Below are 21,224 nucleotides of genomic sequence, written 5' to 3' on the forward strand. Positions count from 1 at the left end.
AACATAAACCCACACAAACTGGATTAGCCAACACAGCTGAAATATTTGTGGTATATCTAAAAAATGGCTTTTTAAAATGAGACTTGGAACCCACCCTGTGCTGGCTGGCAATAAGAAAATGCAGTTTCACATATGTGGTGGTCTCTAGGCAGAGCAATAATCTGCTAATACAAAAGAAATTATTTAAGAACTTTCTTTAAAAAAACAAAGGCTTTTTACTTGTTAAAATTATAGCAGTGAAAAACCTATTACAGGTGAAAAGATTTACATCCTTGCACTTGACATCTATCAATACACATCATCTATGGAGAGTTCCAGTGGCAAGCCTCGATCTCCAGAGGGCGTGAATGGGCATAAGGATGGAAGGAGTTAACTGAGTAATGAGGTATGGTGGGATTCTGTAAATAAAGCTGTTCCGCAAAGCTTCCCAAATTTGTTAACCGTGCTGCATTCTCAAGCATCAACATAACTCATGAAAACCACTGTGCTCCAACAGTTAAGACACTGACAGCCATACAGCCTTTATGGCATGCAGAACACACCAGTTCGTTCCCCAGCAATTATTTAAATGGCCAACAGAGGCTCCAAATGGTTTACGGCTTAGGAGCTACAGAATTAAAAACCCCTCCCAAATTAAAAGGGCGAGAGGTTCCTATTAACATTCCGTTTTCTTTTTTGGTATAGTGCAATAGCATGCTAAGGGCCCAGCTGTGCCATCTTGACCCAAGCAAAACTTTGATCATCTTCCCTGTCAATCTGTCTATACAAGGACAATAAATTACAGTTTTGAGGGTTTGTTTAAAAGTAGAACAAAATGCAGAATTTGTTTTCCCCCACTTGATAATAGAAAGTGGGAACCAGGAGCTATACATAAGAAATTTAAGTCAGTTGTTTAGAGAAGGAATAACTGAGAATCTGACACACCTACTTGTTTCCAAAAAACACTACTAACATTCAGTAGATGTTTTGACCTCCGTTTTCTATGGATGTCCACCTGGGCATACCTGTAGCCCTTTTCTATTAAAAAAGGTGAGTCTTCAATGTACCTGTAGCATATCCGCTAGCAAGATACAAGAAATAAATTGACTTTTTTTTAGGACATTTACATTGCAGCCCTTCAGAAACTCGACATTAAAATCCACCCACATACAGGTAACAAAGCAGATGATACCTCCTCCATACTAGATGTGGGATCTGAACTGTACTTTCTGTAATGTTGCCTTTATACTAATGTACTGGTTTAGAACCATTCTTCATTTGTTCTGCAATCTTATGCAGCAAGATTTGCTCAGTATTTCAGATCATGTGAAATTAAGTTACCTAAACATAATATATGATACCAAGAAAGCGTTACAAATTACTGTCAACTAAGAAGTATTCAGACACCTACCACTCGGGTTCCAATCTGGATATATTTCCTTTTCATGTGTGTTATTCCTCTGCCTGTTTGACTGAAAGGTATCAATTGTCACTAGTAGTACAAATATTAACCCTCTCTCCCTTCCCTCCCCAGTGAATATCTGAAGGAAAACCGAGCACTGATTTGCCCAGCCCAGCAGTATGAAAGTACAGAACAAGGAGCATCTTGAGAGGCTTCAGAGTAGAACTGGTCTTCTAGCTGAAGAGTGGTTTAATTCTCGTCATGGGCATAGGAAGAATATTTGTACCGACTGACATTAGGCACACCACCGAGGGATCTCAGGTAAGCACCTAGGCTGCCTAGTAAGTTCCTTGAGAGGGCACTTCAGCTGCTGATTTAGGACTCCACCTCTCCCCCGGCTCAGGAAGAAAGCCTAGGCACCCAAGTTACATGCCTCAGGTTAGACCGCGTGAACACCCTCACATACACACACGCACAACCACATGCTCCCAGGGAGCAAAGTTCAAGGGCTGCAACGTGAAAAGTGGCTGTGCTGGTAATGACAAAGTGAACGTTTTTCTAACACTGTTGCAACACATTCGAAGCAAACTAAAAACTGGTCAGCCATCCCTGTCATGCGCTCATGCTGCCGGTGTTAGAAATGCCATCACTCTGCGCTGAGGTGACTGCTTCCAGGCCTAGCCTCAAATAAAAAAAGACCTCCTTACCATGCTGGATTCACCATGCTGGGCTGAATGATAAAGTTAGTCTACCTTTATGCTGAAGTGGAGCTATTCCCATGGAACCTGGCCTGAGGAGAAAAAAGCAGAAAGTCCTATTTGAGAGGTTAAGTCATCAGATGCGATTGAGAGAATAACAACAAAGCACTTTGAGAAAGGCTGGGTATAAGGGGGACAAAGGTCCAGGCTCAGAGCACGTGCCATTTGGTAACTGCGCAACAGCATTAAGTTTAGGTGCTCAGAGTCTGAAAAGTGACAAAAATGGCATCTTCACTCTCCCTCTGTGCGTGTATCAGAGTCTCACACGCTGCAAGCGACACGCTACCCCACCCATTGCTGTGCCAGTTATGCAGTCATAAACAAACTGAAGTATTGACTGGCTCCCATATCAAAACAGCCTGCAGTAGGCTCAGTATTCAATCATTTCGCTTTCAAATGTCAAGGACAGCAGAGTTTTGCTATTTAGAGAAAGCTGCATTTTACCGGTAAACATAAGGCTTTTTTCCTGAGAACTGACACACAATTTTCAGACCTGCCGCTATGCAATTTTTAGTCACTTTTCAGAGCAGAATTACATCTCAATCTTTTGTCTTTCAAGAAAACTCTCTGTGCTTTGGCATGTAACAGTACAGCAAAACACCACCAGAGGATGAAGAATCTGGGCAAGCTGCCCAACCGTTAGTCAGCTCCCATGCCCTCCTTGGCTACAAACACTACCGCAAGGACGACTCTACGTACTCTGAAGTCCAGTGCATGCAGGAGGATGTTGGTTATTGGTAAGGTTTTTAGGTTTTGGAGTCCAGTTACGGCCTCCTATTTTTCCACTTCAGGCTCAAACTTGTATTGACTCAGCTAACAGAGAGAGATAAGCAGCATTAGTACTGGATATGAACCTCGGCTTTACTATAGCAGCACATTTTAGCCTTCTTTTCCCTGGCTTATTTTCTTAGCCAGTTCTTGAGGATGAAAATGTTGCTGTTCTTTGGTAGATACGGAAATCTGTCAGCAGAGTTCACCTGTCCTAACACTGACGCATGAACAAATGGGAACATTTTCAGCCTCTTTTAAGCTCTGACCTGACCCACTGCACGTACCAAAATGGCGATGTATCTTTGTAGCATCTTTTTCCTTTTCCTCCCTCAGTAGGAAATTATTCTCTCATCCCTTCAATCCCCACACGCACGCACACGCGCTCACACACACATTAAGCCAAACTGACAAGGAGAGTGTATGGGCGAGAGTCTATGGAACGATGTTCATTAGTACATCATTATGAAATTCTCAGATTGTTTCTCTCAAAGAATATAAAGTTTAACATGTTTTGTACATATTGTTGGTTTCTTAGTTATAAAGTAAACACAGTAACAAACTGTCCATAAAGCGTTGACTCATTTTAAAGACAGCCCCTTCTCGTTTTATCTTGCTGAAAGTCCTCTTCCAGTCAGAAACACTCAAGCGATGTACTGCAAGTGTGCATACGGTGTATGACAGCAGAGGAAGGAAGAAAGAGGCACTTTTGATCGGCTGGTATTCTTGGACTTCCCTTTTTCCTGCGGAGGTTTATGTTCCTGACACTAGATGGTAGTGTTAGTACAGAAAACCGCTGAGGTTAGGCACTTGGCAACAAGGCTCCAAGGCAGTGCCCGCTCTCTGCTATGTCATCAGAATTGGTTTCTGCCGCACTTCCAGGATATCTGGGCAAGGGAGAGAAAGAAAAAAATACAGCAAACTTAGGAGGCTCCTGAAAGTAGCCACAGTACCAGAAAGCATGAAGGACTGGAGATGCAATTGTGGACTGCACCACTGTCCCCCTGTTATGCCACTAAAGGAATTTAAAACACAACAAGCATGCGACTGCCTATTAAAGTCCAGTTTAATTCCTCCCCAGCTGCATCCTAGTTGAGAGATGGTATGCTGCAAATATCACGTAGAGGTGACGGCTGATCTACTAAGTATCATTTACAGTGGGATGAAGCAACGTATGTCAGACAGAGTGGCGTAATCTTGCACAGAAACAAGTGGAAGTGCCATTACAGGAGATGCCAAGGGTTTTCCCTTTCTTGAAGAAAGAAATGCACCATCCCAAGACCCTTGAAGAGACTTTCGGCTCTGAAGATGTGGGCACAAATAATTCTACTGTTTCATCCATCATATAGCCTGAAGCCTACATTTCTGCATTCAAAAAGCTGCTGCAAAACCAACTCCTTTTGTTGCCCCTTCAGCTCCATATTGTCCAAATGTGACAGAATGTGAACCCGTAAGATTTCTGTCATAGTCGTGGGCATCTTTCCAAACGTGGACAGTAAACCCAGCATGCTGGCATGGCAGTACATAGAAATATCTAGAAACTGGGCTGCTCTGTCCTTTTCAAGGCTACACAGAGAATAAAGAACATGGGAAAAGGGAGCACACAATTAAGAGGCTGATCACACACAGCTGCACAAAGAGGATGACGTGAGTAAAAATTGATCCACAGCTCCAGAGGGCTCTAGCCACACTTGTAAAGAATGAAACACAGTGTAGCGAGTCCAGTGAAGGGCCACAAAGATTATTAAAGGATTGGAGCATCCGACGTATGAGAAGAGGCTGAGAGAACCGGGTTTATCTAGCATGGAGAGCAGGCTCAGGGCGAAGGAAGTCTTATCGATATGTATAAACGCCAGACATTTTAACATGTACTTTGATGACTACCACTAGGATTTTAATTTCTTAGTACAGGCTTCCCAAACTACCCAAGGGAGATGAGCATCTTTCCCACTTCACCCTGCCCCAAGTGTAATGCTCCCGCTTGCTGGAAAGCTGCCGCTGGCACAAATGCATTAATTACAAAAAGGCACTGGAAACGGGCTCCACCTGATGTGCCAAGCTAAAGCAAACACGGGTAGTGAAAAACTGCAGATTAAAATTCTGCCTTACAGCCCAGACATTTCACGTCCTATTTCTGTGCATCTCAATATATACACCAACTCCTGCAACTGTATGTTAAACAAATTAAGTCTCAGAAAGGGTGTTCAAACTCAAAGCAAATATTTGAGCATGCAGACATTTATGCCACCCACTTGAGCAAGTATTAAATGCCAGCAGGAACAATACATCTTCTATGAACTCCAAAATGCCTGTGGTGAGAGAGTGAGTGAGCTTGATAACACCTGCTAACTAGCTGTAAGATTATCAACACAATTATCATACAGAATAATTATGTATTTTGCTGAAACATTGTTCAAAATCCACCCTTAATTACAGAGGATCAAGTTTTACTGGAATCCGTAATTTCTTCTAAATTGAAATCAATCCCCACACAGAGTGAAAAGGCAAATGTAGAAACACCTCTTTGCTAAGTATAATTTCCACCTCTACCTTATCGGCTACAATTTCCTTCTCTGTAGAGCAAAAGCCAGTGTACTTTTGCAACAGGCTCCGAGATCTCAGCCTGCAAATGAGAAGACTGCGGCTATTACTATTACATTAGTATCATACAGCTGATGACATTAATACCCGTACTATCTTCTTATCTCTTTTAGCAGCAGATTAACCTGTTTAACAACAGATTTCCCAACTCCTTTTCTCCTAGCTACCTTTCAGGAAAAGGCTGGACATAACCACTGTGTAATAGATTGGTTTTGTTTTCAGGTGTGTCCTCTTTTTAGACCCAGACAAGAAAAAGCAGGCACTGATTAAAAGCCCACAATCCAGACAAACCTATTCATAAGTCATCCCATCTGCTGGATGGGAAGAGAAGGAAAAAGATTAAGTTCTTAGAGGAAGTAACAGTTACAAGGATCTCCCAAGGTTAGAGACAGGACTTTACGTAGCTCTGGGATCATAACTTTATTCTGGTCTAGATTTTGGAGTTGATCAATAGTTTTGCCTAAGATACTGCTGTGCAGCTGGATCACACTTTCTTTCTGCCCGCGATGGTCAATGAGAAGGCATTTCAGGGCTTCACTTCAGAAGAATGAAGAGGATGGATAGTAACATTAGTAATGTCTATATGAAAGAAACTGCCACCGCATTTAGAAAGAGGAGAGAGTCCTTAACCACTACTGCTTTCACAGTTTTCAGAGGTATCTCAAGAGTCCCATGGGCACCCTCATACTGCAAGCTGTATCCCTGAAAGGCTAGCAGGCTTGCTGATGGATTGAGCTCAAACAGACCAGTTGTTTTCTCTAGTCCACCTGTATTCACAGGCAGACAAGAGTTACCTGGATGAAAATCAAAACTTCAGTACTGCCTGCAGATTGTAAAACCCAACTTACTGTGCTCTCCTAGCCCAGCTGAACAAATGCAAAGTTGGCTGTCATCGATGTAGTAATTGGCATAGCTAGACCAACAACATGGGGGACTCTGATTATTCATGGCAGAACACATAACATCATTACATCTAGTTAAAGACACTGGACACCTGACAGATTTATGAGCATCAGTATGGGCACTCTGATAAGTCCAAGCAACTTATATAGAAATAAAATCTAAGAGACAGAATTGGCAAAGGAGGTCACTCCAAATTCCAGAGCTGCCTTTCTGTAACCCTCTCAGTCACAGGTCTCGCTACAACTACTGCTGTCAGTGGATGGGCTCACAATGAGTTGCCTTGCACTCATGAGATGTGTGAAGTTTGAATTCCAGTATTAAAGCAATTAGTGTTCCTCTGGAAGCTTGTTAGAACAATTTACCAACTTGTTTGAATCATCACCAAGCAAAACCAGCCCAAAGCCAGAGAACAGTCTGACACCGTTCCACTTGTTCACACTGATTTGCTGCTACAGTATTTCCCTTACAGAGGAATACTGGTTCCCCTATCTTAACAGCAAAATTCCACAACACAGAAGGCTGTCTTGGAATCAAAAGACTCTCTTGTTTATGCATAATACACATTAAAATTCACCTGTTAAAATTCGATGCAGTGGCAAAGTGATGTAAGTTAAGTGTGCATAGAGTAGAAAGTTTTCATCTGTTCTGTTCAGCTTCAGCCACGAGCCCACCAGAGACCGTCCTGTTCCAGATAAGGACCGCGACCTCAGATTTGTCGCATTGTGCAGATCTGTAAAGGTAGAAGACAGCAAGCTTAAAGTGATTGTACTTTCTGCGTTTTATTGGAAGACCCAATGAAAGTTTCTGAAAGTCAAAAAAAGAAAAGCCTACTATTCATTGTCTAAACAGAAATCACATGCAGGTCACTATTATTCCTATTTTTATTTTTTTTTAATTACTCAGATCTTGCCCAGCACAGAATTCATCATTTACATGGAAGCTAATGAATTATATCAGCAGCTGGCAGCAGTAGTAAACCATTATCCACTAACAGACCAGCCAGGAGAGGGAATGAAGCATTTGGTACCACACTGCGTAAACAGAATCCTAACCCAGTCTTCCCTCATATGCAAAATAATAGAACATCCCTACAATTAAGTAGTTATGCAGGCAGAAATTCACAAGTGTAACAGACGGAAAATTGTATCTTATGAAGAAAATTGATATCTACAAGACAGGGGGAGAGTACGTGTTATTAAGCCAGTTTACTGCAGATTTCCATCCATCCCCCAAGCCAAACCTGGGACCCTTCAGCAGTGCCATTCTTCCCATAATTAGTTTAGAGGTCCACAAATAACTCATAAAACAAAAGGCTGCTGAATCTACTGTAGGCTAAAGGCAGTTTTTATAGCTGCAGGTCTCTCCCACAGCCAGGAATGCACATGACATATTTCAAGTGTTTCTACACTTTCCCTCCATTCCCCTGAAAAACACAGCCCTGTTCCACAGTGCTAAAAGCAGGTGTTGAAGTGAACACAATTCTGATCCAGAATGATCCAGGCTCTAGGACTCATTTGTTTAAAAATGGGTCCCAATCCACACAAAGAGGCCCTAGCAAAGGCAAAATACATAGTGGTAGCTACTCTAGCAAGATGCATAACAATGTGGGAGAAAAAAATAAATATCTGTATCTTGTTTTCCCTCCTTCCCTGTAAATGTGTATAGCCAAGCAGTCTCTTCCCTCTCCTCACGCATTACCACTCCGCCAAGAGCACTTGTGGTGATCAGGTCAGAAGGACCTGACTCCGGTAGCTGAAATAAGTACAATTCTTCTGCTGCGTCACCCTTGCGCACAGCAAAAGCCAGTGAAGTGGGCCCTTATGGGGTGTTCCTGGCCACAACAGGTCTGTCTGCACTGGGGACAGGTCTGCGGCAGCACTGGCCAGACCAAGGACACTGCTGATCTTTAGACAAGGAAGTCATCCTCCACCCACAAAGCCAAGATGCCCCAGAATAACTCTGCTTCTACAAAACCCTATCACTAGGGGAACTGAAGTCAGTTTTCCCCACTCTGAAATGAGAATTTCACCACCGCAGCTCCTGAGTAAACACTGGTAGGACACTCAGGTTCCTGAAATTTGTAAAGAAATCTCATTTTAGTTACTTCCCCTTGTAGAAATCTCATCTTTGAATAAATTAAACTTCCTAGCATAAGCTGTTAAAATATTTTTAGGACCAGGAACAATAAGGTCAAAACATTTATAACTAAGTGAAACCATACTTCTCGGTATTTTTTATGCGTGCTATAAAATGTCTGGAGAACCTAGAATTTGTTTACTTCTGTAAATATATTAGAAGGAAAAGAAAAAATGAAAATAATAAGAATGTTCATCATTACGATTAAGTACACTAGGATCAGACCCTGCAAAACAATACTGAGTAGAAACTACCACCACCCATGATGGCTGCCGGATAAATACTTTGAACTCCATTCTCTCCTGTGCAGCCTCCAGGAGAAAGAAATCAAAAGCAGGACTCCATCTGGGAAAGCTGCCCTTCTTCCCACACTACATAGTAATTGACCCAAGCCCTATCCTTTGCCTAGTAAAACATGCTAAAACACATCTCATTTGAAATAACAGATGTTTTGTCTAGGCAAATTAAGGAAAAAGAGATGAGGAAAGGTTTCTATTGATGGAATCCTGAATTAGTTACAACCAGTTTAAGTTGCACAGACTTTTAATTAAACATTATCACTTAAGCTTGTTTTTTAATGTGCAATTCTATTAGCTAAGCTGGTCCAGTACCGCTGATGGGTAATAGCTTTGCTACTACAAACAGAACTTGTGATCTGGAAACTACCTGTGTGTTTATCTGTTAGCATGCCAACAGACAGTTAGATTTTTTGGGGTTTCTACTGAATTGTTTTTAAACATATGAAAAGCAGTTTGGACTTTCACGTTTGCGAGTTCCCCAGTTAACAAAACTGCTATATGATTGGATTTATACACTATATTCTGAATCAGACTCAATTTTTTACCTTGTTGGTTGTTTCATACTGTGTAACTAGAATTCAAAGGAAGAGTTCCACAAGGCGTTAAACCATTATATAAACAAATTCATTAGGTTTTCTTTTTAGAGAGTTCAGAACTGATCCAAAGCCAGTTGAAGTAAATGCCTTTTCACCAACTTATATCAACTCTGGATCAAATCAGGGAACTCAGAGGACTTAGCCACGAGAGCATGCTCTATCTCACTACATTGTGATATCGGGAAGAGTGCCATCTGAGAGTGTGGTATCTGGGAAAGGGCAAGGATCTTTCCTGCTCAAGTTTCTCGCAAATGGGTCTCTATAAAAGGGGGAGATAAGTTTTAAACATATGCATGAATTGTTGGTCTCCAGCCTTCAAAAAGATGCTAAGCCTGTGTATAACCCCATTTTCAGAGTGGCACTGGTGTTGGACTTTCTGTGGAGCTAGGTTTTTCACACTGCAAACCTTTTAGAAAAGCCGGCATTGGGTTCCCTTTCCATAGCTCTGTGCCTTCTCCAGGCAAGTCTGTTTAGCCGATACTACTTCTCTCACCTCCGCCATCATCATCTCTGAAGAACTCCTCACTGTCATTTGCTGAGTGGGATTTTTTCATCTCAGCAATTCGATTTCGGGGCACTTTTCTCTTGAGGGATGGGGAGAAAAAGGATGGGCGATTGTTGCGTTCTGGGGTTGGCGGTGTGCTGAAAGAAGTGACCTGAAAGGGAAATAGAGGAAATGCTAGAGAAAGTTTTATTTAAAAAGTTCTATGCTTCTAGGAAGAAATAATCAGTCTCAGTCTGTGTGCTACAAGGCAGTCACATGTGTAAAAATCAGAATCATGACTGTTGTCTGGCTGGAATTTTTATCAGAGTGGCCAGAAAATGTCAACTGAGCAGTCATCTCAGCTTCAAGGTGTTCATCGAGATAAAAATATTTTGATATAATCACCACCCTCAACTGTTACATGAATAATGAAAAAACCTCTCTCCTCAGAGCTGATAACTTTTAACAAGGATTTATATTCATAAAGGAACAAAATACAGATTAATAATGTAGGCACCAAGAACGTCAATCTTATTTTTACATGTTGAAATTCAGAAGGCTTAATAGGCTAAGAATGTGCAGTATGGACACGCTTAAATTGTGCATCTTCACTTCTTTGGCAAATACAAGGTAGTTGTTTCCCTGCTTAAAAGGATGCCACATGGCATGACTGTGAAAGGTCACGGTGTCTCTGTGAAGCCCGGTCACAAGGCAATTACTTAACCCAAGATGCTGATGCAGAAGTGAAGTCAATGTACAATTATATGCACATCGTATTTCAATATAGGATGGAGAAAAACAAGTTGAAATGCCCCTGATGATTTGGTTAGTCTAAATGATGACAAATACAAGGGCATAATTGTCTATGGTGAAACACAGGTTAGGGACAAAAGTATAGACACACCCTTTCTTCAGAGCAGTAGTTGCTCTTGAGTAAACCACTATTATAGTCAACCATACCTATTTCAGAAAGAATTGAAATGCAGTGCTTATGTACTGGTTTTGCTAGTAATATTTTAATAGTTTCATTTCAAATGAAAAAAAAAATAGGGATAACTACTTTGCTAATGGAGGTGAGCAACTTCTATCTCATCCTTCCTTCTTCACACAGTTCATTTAACAATCCCATAACTCTCCCTGAGATGACACCTGATATTGCTTATATCTGTCCATACAAATAAGGAGGGAGGTGACACGTGAGTGAGGATCACAGCCAAGCCAGGCTGGTGGTACACTGCAGAAACACTCTGTTGTCCTTCCATCATCAATGTTCAAAAAAAAAAAAAAAGGCAAAAGCATTCTACCACCCAACTGATCCTCCCTTTACTGCACTTGATCTCTAATTTGTGCTTGTCCCTACTTTTAATTCTGTAGCCATTTCGTATCACACCTGAAGGGAACACCAGAAACAGACAAATCACCATTAAAACCACTAGCAAAAAGCAATGATCATAGATTATAAAATCTGTTTTGACATTTTCCAGTTGACACTGGAAGTCTTGGAGTCAAAAGATCAGGAAGTCCCTCCAGGTCCGATTTCTCCAGGCTGTATCTCTATGGTAGAAAGCAAGCACATCCAGTTAGCGAGCTCTGTACTGGCTGCTCATTTTGCCTTTTAGGAAGCCAGAAACAAAAAAAAAAAAAAAAAAAAAAAAAAAAAATCACACAGCTTGCATGGAGCCATTTAGAAGCAGCCCGCAGACCTTTAAACTACACAGGAAAACAGACTAGAATCCATCAGAATACCCAGCCCAGGTCAAGACACATCTGTGCAGACATTCTGAAGACATGTTGCCTAATCCCCATTAACTGGGTAAAATGCCCTAATGGAAAACAAGGCTCAGGACTGATTAAGGGCCAAATCAGCATCTAAGGACTGATTCTATTGGTATTTTACTGCACTTGCACTAAAATTAAGCATACGCATAAATATGGCACTGCATCTAGATCCGTAATCTTTGCTTTAATATTATACAGGCTTCACATTGGCAGCACTAAAATCTCCTAACAGTACCATTTCCTTTGAGGTTTAGCAAGCAACCTACGTAATATACAAATTCCACATTTCTAGGTAAATCCCATCCTGTACAGAAATGGAATCTATTAATTTTTTATAGAAAACAGGCAGAATCATCATTTTCCCTGGCATCAACATTGCTGTTGTTTCAACAAAACACTCCTCCAGAAGTATGAATCATCCAGTCATCTCTGTATTCCGTATTTGCTCAAGGGAAACTGTGCTAAAAATCCATCTGCATATACTGGGCATGTTCAAAATATACACAGGCAAACCCAAGTTCAGAACCTTGATGTGAGTTAATACCAGCTTCAGTCTGCCTACTGGCTTTGGAACAAAACATGTTCACCCTTAACCTTAAGTCAGTATTTCTGTCTGCTACTTACTCTCTCATGCACTGGGGATTCTGGATTTGAATCTTCTTCTGTCCCATACGGTGAAGTGTCACCAGTAGAAACTCTACTCACTGCCATCTCTGCATGGCCTTTCCCTTGTGGCCCCTTCATTCGGACAAACTCCATGTTGTTATATTTATAAAAGCCGAAAGACATTCTTTGAGCCATCTTAGCTGCAACACTCACCTACAATGCATCAAGACAGGAGAGAAAACCATGTGATATCATCTCCATGTTTCAAAAAAATAACGTTCTCTGAAAGCAGTTATCTAAGAATAAGTCAAAATAGTGGATAATGATCATTATCTTGATTATTAAGAAGCATTTTAAGCCACAATCCGAAGTGATCTCCAACAGGGAAGTAATTTTACAGATACAAACACAGAGGCTCAGAGAAGAATTGACTCCTTCAGCTATCCAAAAGGCAGAGTTACCCAATGGCACCCTGAGATAAAACAAAAGGTTTTTATCCAGACCCACATGATGTGGAACACCAGAGCACAAGCAGGCATGTGCACAACTCTACACAGCCTGTGCAGGGACACTTGTCTGCGTCCACAAAGCAATAGAAACACATACAAAATGCTTCAAACTAGCAAAGCGCACTGCACAATTCCGGCACTACTTTGTGGCAAGTCAACTTGGACATTTGTGTGTCCGCACTGTCAAGGCCAAAGCATAAAGAATCAGCCCCCATGCACAACTAACCTGCATTGCATTGCTCACCACAAAACCCTGACAGCTTTTTTGAACCCTCTCAACAGACAGAAGGGCTCAATTTCCAGTTAACACAACTGAACTGAAAACTGAACTGAGAACTGAAAAAAGGAACAGACCAATATGAAAACAGTCAAGGTTTTGCCAAGTGAAATAAGTAGGACTTATCCGTAAGTTTAAGTGGTTTATCACAACTTTCAGCAATTTATCGCCTGAAAGGGCCAAGATGCTCATCGTATAACACAACTCGTATTGTACTAAGAATTAATACAGACACAACTGAAACCAAGTAACCTTCAAAAGCATAGAGAGATTGCTTCTGTTGTGTTAAAGAATGGTCAAATTTCAAGTTTTGCCTTTGGCAAAAAATATTGCTTGAATATTTGAGGAGCTAACAATTTTATTTCATCTAACAAAACAATGTAAAGTAGCTGTGTGGTCAAACAGGACATTCCTAGGCTATGAGGTGACTTTACCACATCAAATCTTGTCTTTCCACTGCAGGGCTTTCTTCTTATGTTGTCTTTAGTGATTTTGCATTCCCATGTATTTTAATAACCTACCTGCTGATTGCATGAGGCCATAAGATGATGGTGGGAGACAGAAAGAATTTCAGTTTCATGTTCTCTCAAAAAACTGCTAGAAGAGTATAACTACTCACATTTAAAACAAGGAGAAGGGAAATGATTCAGGACCTTTCCTGACAAGGGTAGGAACAAAGGGAAGTGAAGTTTACAGTCACAGTATATGTTGTGGGGTTTTTCTTGTTTGTTTTTAAAAATCTCTCAGCACTGTCTTCATAACAAACTGTTTGAGAAGTTTATTGGCTCTTGCACTCTCTTGACTTCATCACTAAGTACTGAATTTGAAGCTGAAAGTGCTGGCATGTCATGTTTCTGTAGGAAAGCAAAAGAAAGCTTCTTTCTGTGGCAGTGAAACTACAGTGGTCTTTTGAAAACAGCCGTGAGTACAAAAGACACTGAAGAAAAACACGTTTTACATATAGCAAGGTAGTTATGAGAGTTTAAGATCTCCCTGCAAAACATGCCTTCTCTAAAGTAACTAGAAATATCTATGACCTTTCAAGAGAATGAAGGGGCTCCCAGAACTTTGTTATTCATATCCATTCCTGTGTCACACTCTTGACTACTTATCAACTTCACTCCTTTTGGCAAACACCAGAGTAATATATCCTGATCTGAATATTCTCAGCTGTCTGAGCCAAAAGCATTAGCTTTCAGGTAACTTTCAAACGCAAAAAAGACAGACTACGATGCAGATGATCTAACAGGACAAAAAGCTAACAGCCTCAGCAGCAAAGAAAAACTGTGGTCAGAGTATCATTATTGCAAAGGACATTGTCTTTCAGAAGCACCTTACCCTGTTGTCATAGACCTTCTTGAGTGCTTCATAGCGGATAGACCCCTGAAAAATCACCCCTTGGAAGGTGTTGCTTTTGTCACTGGCCACCAGCTCCACACAGACCATTTCTCCTTCTCCCACAGTCATGTCACTGAAAACCTGCCAAAGATGCAAGATGAAACACTTCAAGGCAAGCTTCAGCTGTTAAAGTTCAAATATATTCAGATTGCAATGATTCTCCTTAGGCCCAAGGTAGTTTCAGTGTAAATGGCAGAAAGCAAGGGAGCTGTATGCTCCACCCCAGCCTTTCAAAAAAACAGACTTCAGGCAGCACACACTGCAAATCAGGTGTTGAGATAAGCAGCTCTCACATCAACCTGTCTTGCTTTAGCCCATCATAAAGACAGACACCAAAATCCAGCTTTAAGCTCAGATTTCAAACATTAAAGAAAGAGGAAGGTCAAACAAAATAAAATAAAAACTACTGGAAGATAACCCTCAATTAGCCAAGAACATTTGTTCAAAAGGTACAAGAAAACAGCTAATCAGGACATAAGACTAGAACAGGACAAAACTCTGCTGCTGCAACAAGCAACTCACCTCTTCAAAACTGTCAATCATGAAGAATATGTTGGGGTAGCTGATCTTTGACTCCTCTCCTTTACTGTCCATCGGGTGTTTACTAGGAGACGCAAACACTTGCTGAGAAAGAGAAGGGAAAAAAAATACACCGTCTCAGTTAAATGTGCTCAGGAATGGATGCGCCGAATACAAGGCAAGCAATACCAAAACACCACAGCCCAATACTGCTCAGTCAGTCAACATTTTCACTTACGCTAGAGATCCTGCAGGCAAAGCTGAGCTGGTTTCTGACTACAGCCTGTTTTTTAATAATGACAAACACTTGTGAAATCCTTGAGTTTTCACAAGCAAGTTATCAAATACTAGTTGCTCCACAATAAATGTCCCTGTGTGTACCTGACCTCTCGCCATCCTATGGTACAGCTAAGGTATCCTCCTTTTCATTAACAGAGAAAACCACCTTGAGCTGCCTTTAAGTTACTGCAATGCGCTGCAAAGTAAAAGCACATGCAGCAAAAAAGTTACCGTGGAGAGGCTGACCTAAGACTATTTGCTTGTACAGTTAATGTCATTGTTTGCTTAGTACCAAAATAAGATCAACATCACTCAGCAAGAGGAAGCATGGCCTCCAGGAGGAAAGCACTTGATTTCTCATCCTCACGTTCTGCTTCTGTTTCTTTCTCTATCCACTGTGCTTCCTCATGCACGTTCCTCCCTCTGAAGCAGTTCCTGAACTCCTTTGGTCACTTCCCTCCTCAAAACAACCTATGTTTAAATAGCTAAAGGCTTTAGCTTTTACCATTCCAACAAGATTAACAAGCAGGTAAAGAGGGAGAAGAATTCATACCAAGTAGCTTTCTTTGCTTCCACCTCTGTTTACAACAAAGCTTTGAATTAAAGAAACCTGTCAAATCTCAGCCCCCTGTGAATGTGTTGAAAGCTCTGAATCTGCCCAGATTGTCAGGCTTGTGATACTCTTGCTACAAACCGTTCAACACAAAACATGACGAAGGGTAGGATATTAGATATTCATGAGGGGGTTGCTTTTCCTTATTTGTACTTATGAAGCCTACAAGCACATTTAAATACAGATTATTAAAAATAAAGGTTGCTTCATGACAAGGAACAGCATTAGAAAGTAACAAGGCTCTTCAAAGATGACACTTGCACCAATGCCTGAAACAAGGACATCTTCCAGGCATCCTTGTTCTCATGCCATCCAACGTAAAGCAAAAAAAAAAAAAAAAAAAACAACCCCAAACTCATCTCCAGTCAGACACACCTGAGGAAAATACAGTTTGTAGAGATCTTATTGTCAAGCCAGCAAAGAATCAATGTAGTTTGCAAAATAATTTAGGGGAAAGTCAGCCTTTTTTACACTGGTTTCATGCCTTAGGTACTCTACTGGTATGAACGCAGTAGCTTTGTCATAGGTCTGCAGTAGCAGAGCAAGTCCTATGCCTGAACAGGGCTTCTACCTATTCAACATCTGGCTGCACACTGACAGGATAATATATGCTTTCTAAAGCAAAAACCATCAGAGCAGTAATATAGATCCAAAAAAGTTGGCTTTTGTTCATTTAAAACTAAGAGTCTCAATGGTGCATATTACAACGAAATGCCCTGCTGCAAATACGCCTTTCCACAGTACACAGAATTGCCTTTTATCTCTCCACAGATCAACTTCACGATGTTGAAATGTTACTAGTATGTACTGGTAAGTTTTAACGTGTGTTGAGTTTCTCCTAGAAAAGGGGAGACAAAGAAAAATTCATAAGCAGTCCCACAGTATAAGCCTCTAGGAATGAGGAACAGAAAACCTCCTCCTTATTCTGAACACTGCTCACATGCAGTGAGGGCAGGTCCCTCATCCTCATCTTCCTAGTTTTCAAATCTGCAAGTAATATTTACAGATTTTTCTCAAACGAATTTTGCAGAAGTTAAGTGGGTGAAATTTGCACTAGTAAACAGTGGAAAAAATGAGAAATAAAAGGCATACATCAGTGGTGTAATATGGTATCTCAACAGCACCAGAAGAAGGGAATTATGTGCCTAACTACTGCAAATTACAAATACAATAATCAGCGTTGCTAGTTTTGTTTGTAGGCAAAGCAACAACTGTTTTAAAATGGTAAAACAAAATTAAAGGATTAAAGAGAGTTGGTTTATTTTAGGTAAAGCCATGCAAGCAGCTGAATGAGCTAAAGAGGTGGAAATGCCTGGGAGAAACAGCCTTTTAAAGGCAACAGGAGCCTTTTAAAGAATAATTTCTGCCAACTAGGAGAAGCTGTTGCAAGATCTGCTGGAAACTGAGTGAAGAAGTCTGGAGTTTCTTCTTTCTATCCCCTCCATGCTTATCATTCAGTCTCCTCCACTATGCTAAACCCTGGATTAACTCCATGCTGCACACAAGCAAGTGATAAAAGCCTTCCGTGTGGAGATGGAAGGAATGGCCAGTTTAAGAGAGAAAACAAGAATCTCAGAAAACAATAAAAAGATAGATTGGTAATCAGTAAATTGTCTACCACTTAATAGTCCTACATGACAGCTTTACCCTGAAGGCTTCTCATAATTCAGGTCTCATACAATTTCAGGTTTACCCTCAGATTGGTTAAGTTGGGCGTACTCCCCCCCAGCATATCCTCCCCCCTCCAAATTCAAATTCAGCAGGCAAAGATATAAATCTTGAAAGCATGCAGAGGTCTTTACAATTTTTTGAGAGGGGCTATAAAGGACATTTAGATCTCTCATTTAGATGACTGGCAGGAAATGTCACTAGACAAAGGCTTGATATGCTTCACAAGGATGCATCTGTCAGCACAGTCTGAGAACCACTGCCCTGGTTTTGATAACGTTTTTAGGATTAGGTAATACTGGATGCCAACCTCTTATCCACAGTAATAAGAGGGTAATCTCACCTGAGATTTCTTTTTGTGAATGTGAATATCTCCTCCATCAGAGCGTGTGCACACAGCACATGTCACCACATAATCCAGCTAAAACAGGGCACCAGATAGAGAATAAAGGTTTAGAGTTAGAAAAACAAAACATTCATGCACATGAAGCCGAACACATTCTGTCTTAATTTTTTTCGCTGTCTGGCTAAAAAGCAAGATGTTTTGGTATTGTCATTTTCTTTACTCTCTTTACTATACTGAAACTCCTACAATTTTCAAGCCTGTGTTTGCTTCTTAACTCAGTGATACTGAAATCTTTTGCACAGACGCTTGCTGAGGTGCACAGCCTATGGGTAAAGAAACTCCTGTCAATATTGTTTAACACTAGCTTACTGGTCAGCTGGGAAAATAGCATGACACACACATATAAGCACACTTTAAGGTAGAAATGGAAAAAGATATCCTCCCTTTGAAAAAGGAAAAATAGAAACACTAATGAACATAAGCAACACATTAGAAAGGTCAGAAACCATCAACGTAGCCTGCCAAACAACCTGAAAAAAACTTGTAAGGAGCAAGTGTGATAGCTCTGGACAGCAATGCCCAGCTGTAACAGCATCTCTGAATTCTGACTGTAGCAAACAGATTCTGGTTTTATCCAGCATCAAATAAAGGTGGAAACTGCTCTCTGCAGAGAAGCTCTGCAATGAGACTTTTGGGAGGAAGGGGAGAGAATGAAAACAATTTATTTTCCAGGATGTGTGCAATGAGCCAGCAGGCTCTAATTCCGAGATCATAATCAACAAAACTTTTAAGGGATCTCAAATGACTATAGTAAGGTTCAGCTTCCCTAAGTGCCCATGTAATATATGCAATAACTAAACAACCTAGGAGTTAAAGAAATAATTTGTGCTAGCTTCATGTTTCCAACAAAAAAAAAAAGTTTTATTAAAGTTCTGATGTCAAGAGCAGCAAACTCCCAGTGTAATACATAACAACGTTACTGTATTTCCACTTAGCAGTTCCCTCTCTTAGCTGCACCAGTATTGTGAACTCTAACGGACTCATTTGCTCTCAAAAACTATTAAACTTGACAAAGCCTTCCATTCTGCAAAACTTTGTTACAGAGCATAATATTCAGCCCAGCTTCATTGGATATATTTAAAGTTTTTTGAGGAAAGCTATTAGGACTCTACTGAGGAATAATAAACATCTCAGTTTATGTTCATTTAGACTCTGAAAGGCAAAACTAAACCCATGTTTTCTTTCTATCCTCCAGAAGTCTTCAAATCCCACAGGCTAGGGAGGAAAGGGGACAGATCAAAGCCTTCCCTGAAACCTTTCTAGCATAAATAGCCCATGAAAATTAGATAAGCATCACTGTTACCTTCTGTAGGATGAGGTTCAAGTAGACGCTCTCTTCCCAGTCAATGTCAGGGTCTCCCAGCCCAGGAAGCTTCTTCGAATCCCTCCGGTAGACTTCAACTTCAACCTGCTAAGAAAATATCACATCTCCTGGAAAAATATTACTTAAAGGTACCTATATGCAAACATAAAATTGACACCAGAAGCTGCATGTTGCATAGCTTCCTGCTATATTTTTCTGTCAGGATCGGGTTTTGCTGACCATGCAAGGTGAGCCCTTGTGGAAGGCTTTGCATGAAAGTGAAGCTGGGGGCACAGGGGATGTGAGGAGAACGGGTGAGAAAGGCAGGTCTGTGCAGTGGAATCTCAGTTTTGGACAGCAGCTTCGTTTATTCCTTGTAACGGGTATGTTTTAGCAATAATGAAATTAATAAAGTCAGGGATACACACACATATGTATTTCTTTTAACACAATCCCTCAGAACCAAACATGTCACTAGACTAACGCTCAGCATCGTCTAGCAGGTAGCTGTTGCTCATTCCCCATTGGGGTGGCAGCCTGGGGGAAGACAAAGTCCACTAATTAATGCCTCCCAGAGGGCATTTTGGTAACCCCTCTTCTAAAGGTTTCACACTGACAGTACTGACTGGACCCAACTAGATGTGAGAGTTTCAGCTGTACTAAAAACAAGACAACGAAAAATCCCAAACAATCTCAGAAAGCAGAAGCAACTCAACCAACGCTAACAAGTTGAAGCAACTGAGATAAATACAAAACTTGACTCGATGTAGTACACAGAGTTGAACAGTAGTTTCACACTTCAAAAAAAAAATCCACAGCACAGCTTAGTCTCTGAATTTGTGTGTAATACAAAATAGGGTGACAAGTAGAACACTCAACAGATGTCAAAGCTATGCACTATCCTGACAGAACACTTGGAAAAGCATTTGTTTCTCTTTGTTTGTCAAGTATCTTTTTTTGTTAACGTACTTTAACAGATGTTTAAGAAATATTCAGAATACTGTGACCAATTGACACAACTGTAAACAGGGCAATTCATAAACCTTTTTTGCCTTGGTCGGGGCAGAGAAAGAAGGGTAGAGCTGACTTGCTAGAAAACAGGTTGTCATAAAAGTCAGAATATGTGAATGAAATCAAACGGAGTAAGATTAAGCCCAATAGTAACTTGAAATAAGATTAAGTCCTATAGTAACTGTGTATTTACTTCAACTCCTCTGGGAAGGATAAAACTACAAGCTTGAAATATAGTGAAGAACAGTGAAACGGTACAGTATTTCAGGATCGACACTATCATCAGATACCATGCAAGCCAAATGCACTGTTTTCTATCATTCATTTTTTAACTTACAAATATCTTTAAAAACTGCCTATAGACTCATACATCATCATTCCTTTGTTTTGTTTTTATTTCTTCTGAAGCTCCTCACCATGAGTTTTTCTATTGGCAATATAATCACACAAACTAATGAGAGTTACTGTAAAAAAACAAGATGTGAGCAGCTGGGGGAAATAATTTAATTTAAATTCATCTCCAAATAAATAAAGGTGATATTTGCACTTCTGTGCCTAAAAGCACAGAAACATCACATTCGCAACATTCCAGAAATACCCTGTGAAACAAAAGCCATCCTGTCTTGGAAGGAAAGACGACACAGCAAGAGGACTGGGGGAAGACAGGACTGAGCAATTGCAGGGTAGAACTCCAGCTCTAATGCCAGGGTAAGTGAGACCAAGTGTTCAGCAGACACCACCTCAGTCTCTTCTGCTTCCCTATCTGTGGAGCCTTTATTTTAATCCAGGCAGAGTTTAATCATCTCTTAACAATAAAGTTTAAACCCCCCTTTGCAGAAGTCAGCCACTAATTTTTTCTGCTGGTGAAATTAATTCACATGCGGAACTACTTCTCCCCAGCAATTACAAAGTCACTGCACAACTCTTTCA

General features: G+C 40.7%; 1 protein-coding gene across 1 annotated transcript in view; it reads right to left on the reverse strand.

Moving 5' to 3' along the window:
• Positions 1 to 3,261: 3,261 nt before the first annotated feature.
• The window catches only part of KIAA0930 (KIAA0930 ortholog), a 74,703-nt gene continuing 56,740 nt past the window's right edge, over positions 3,262 to 21,224 (reverse strand). Inside the window, exons 3-10 of the mRNA XM_059816925.1 lie at positions 19,284 to 19,391; positions 17,918 to 17,995; positions 15,018 to 15,119; positions 14,436 to 14,576; positions 12,330 to 12,524; positions 9,936 to 10,098; positions 6,986 to 7,141; positions 3,262 to 3,794 (exon numbers count right to left, since the gene is read on the reverse strand). Coding sequence (XP_059672908.1) covers positions 3,754 to 3,794; positions 6,986 to 7,141; positions 9,936 to 10,098; positions 12,330 to 12,524; positions 14,436 to 14,576; positions 15,018 to 15,119; positions 17,918 to 17,995; positions 19,284 to 19,391 — 984 coding nt within the window. The 3' untranslated portion in view covers positions 3,262 to 3,753. The remainder of the gene's footprint in view (positions 3,795 to 6,985; positions 7,142 to 9,935; positions 10,099 to 12,329; positions 12,525 to 14,435; positions 14,577 to 15,017; positions 15,120 to 17,917; positions 17,996 to 19,283; positions 19,392 to 21,224) is intronic.

Source organism: Gavia stellata, chromosome 4, assembly GCF_030936135.1.
Source record: "Gavia stellata isolate bGavSte3 chromosome 4, bGavSte3.hap2, whole genome shotgun sequence".
NCBI classification, from domain to species: Eukaryota; Metazoa; Chordata; class Aves; order Gaviiformes; family Gaviidae; genus Gavia; species Gavia stellata.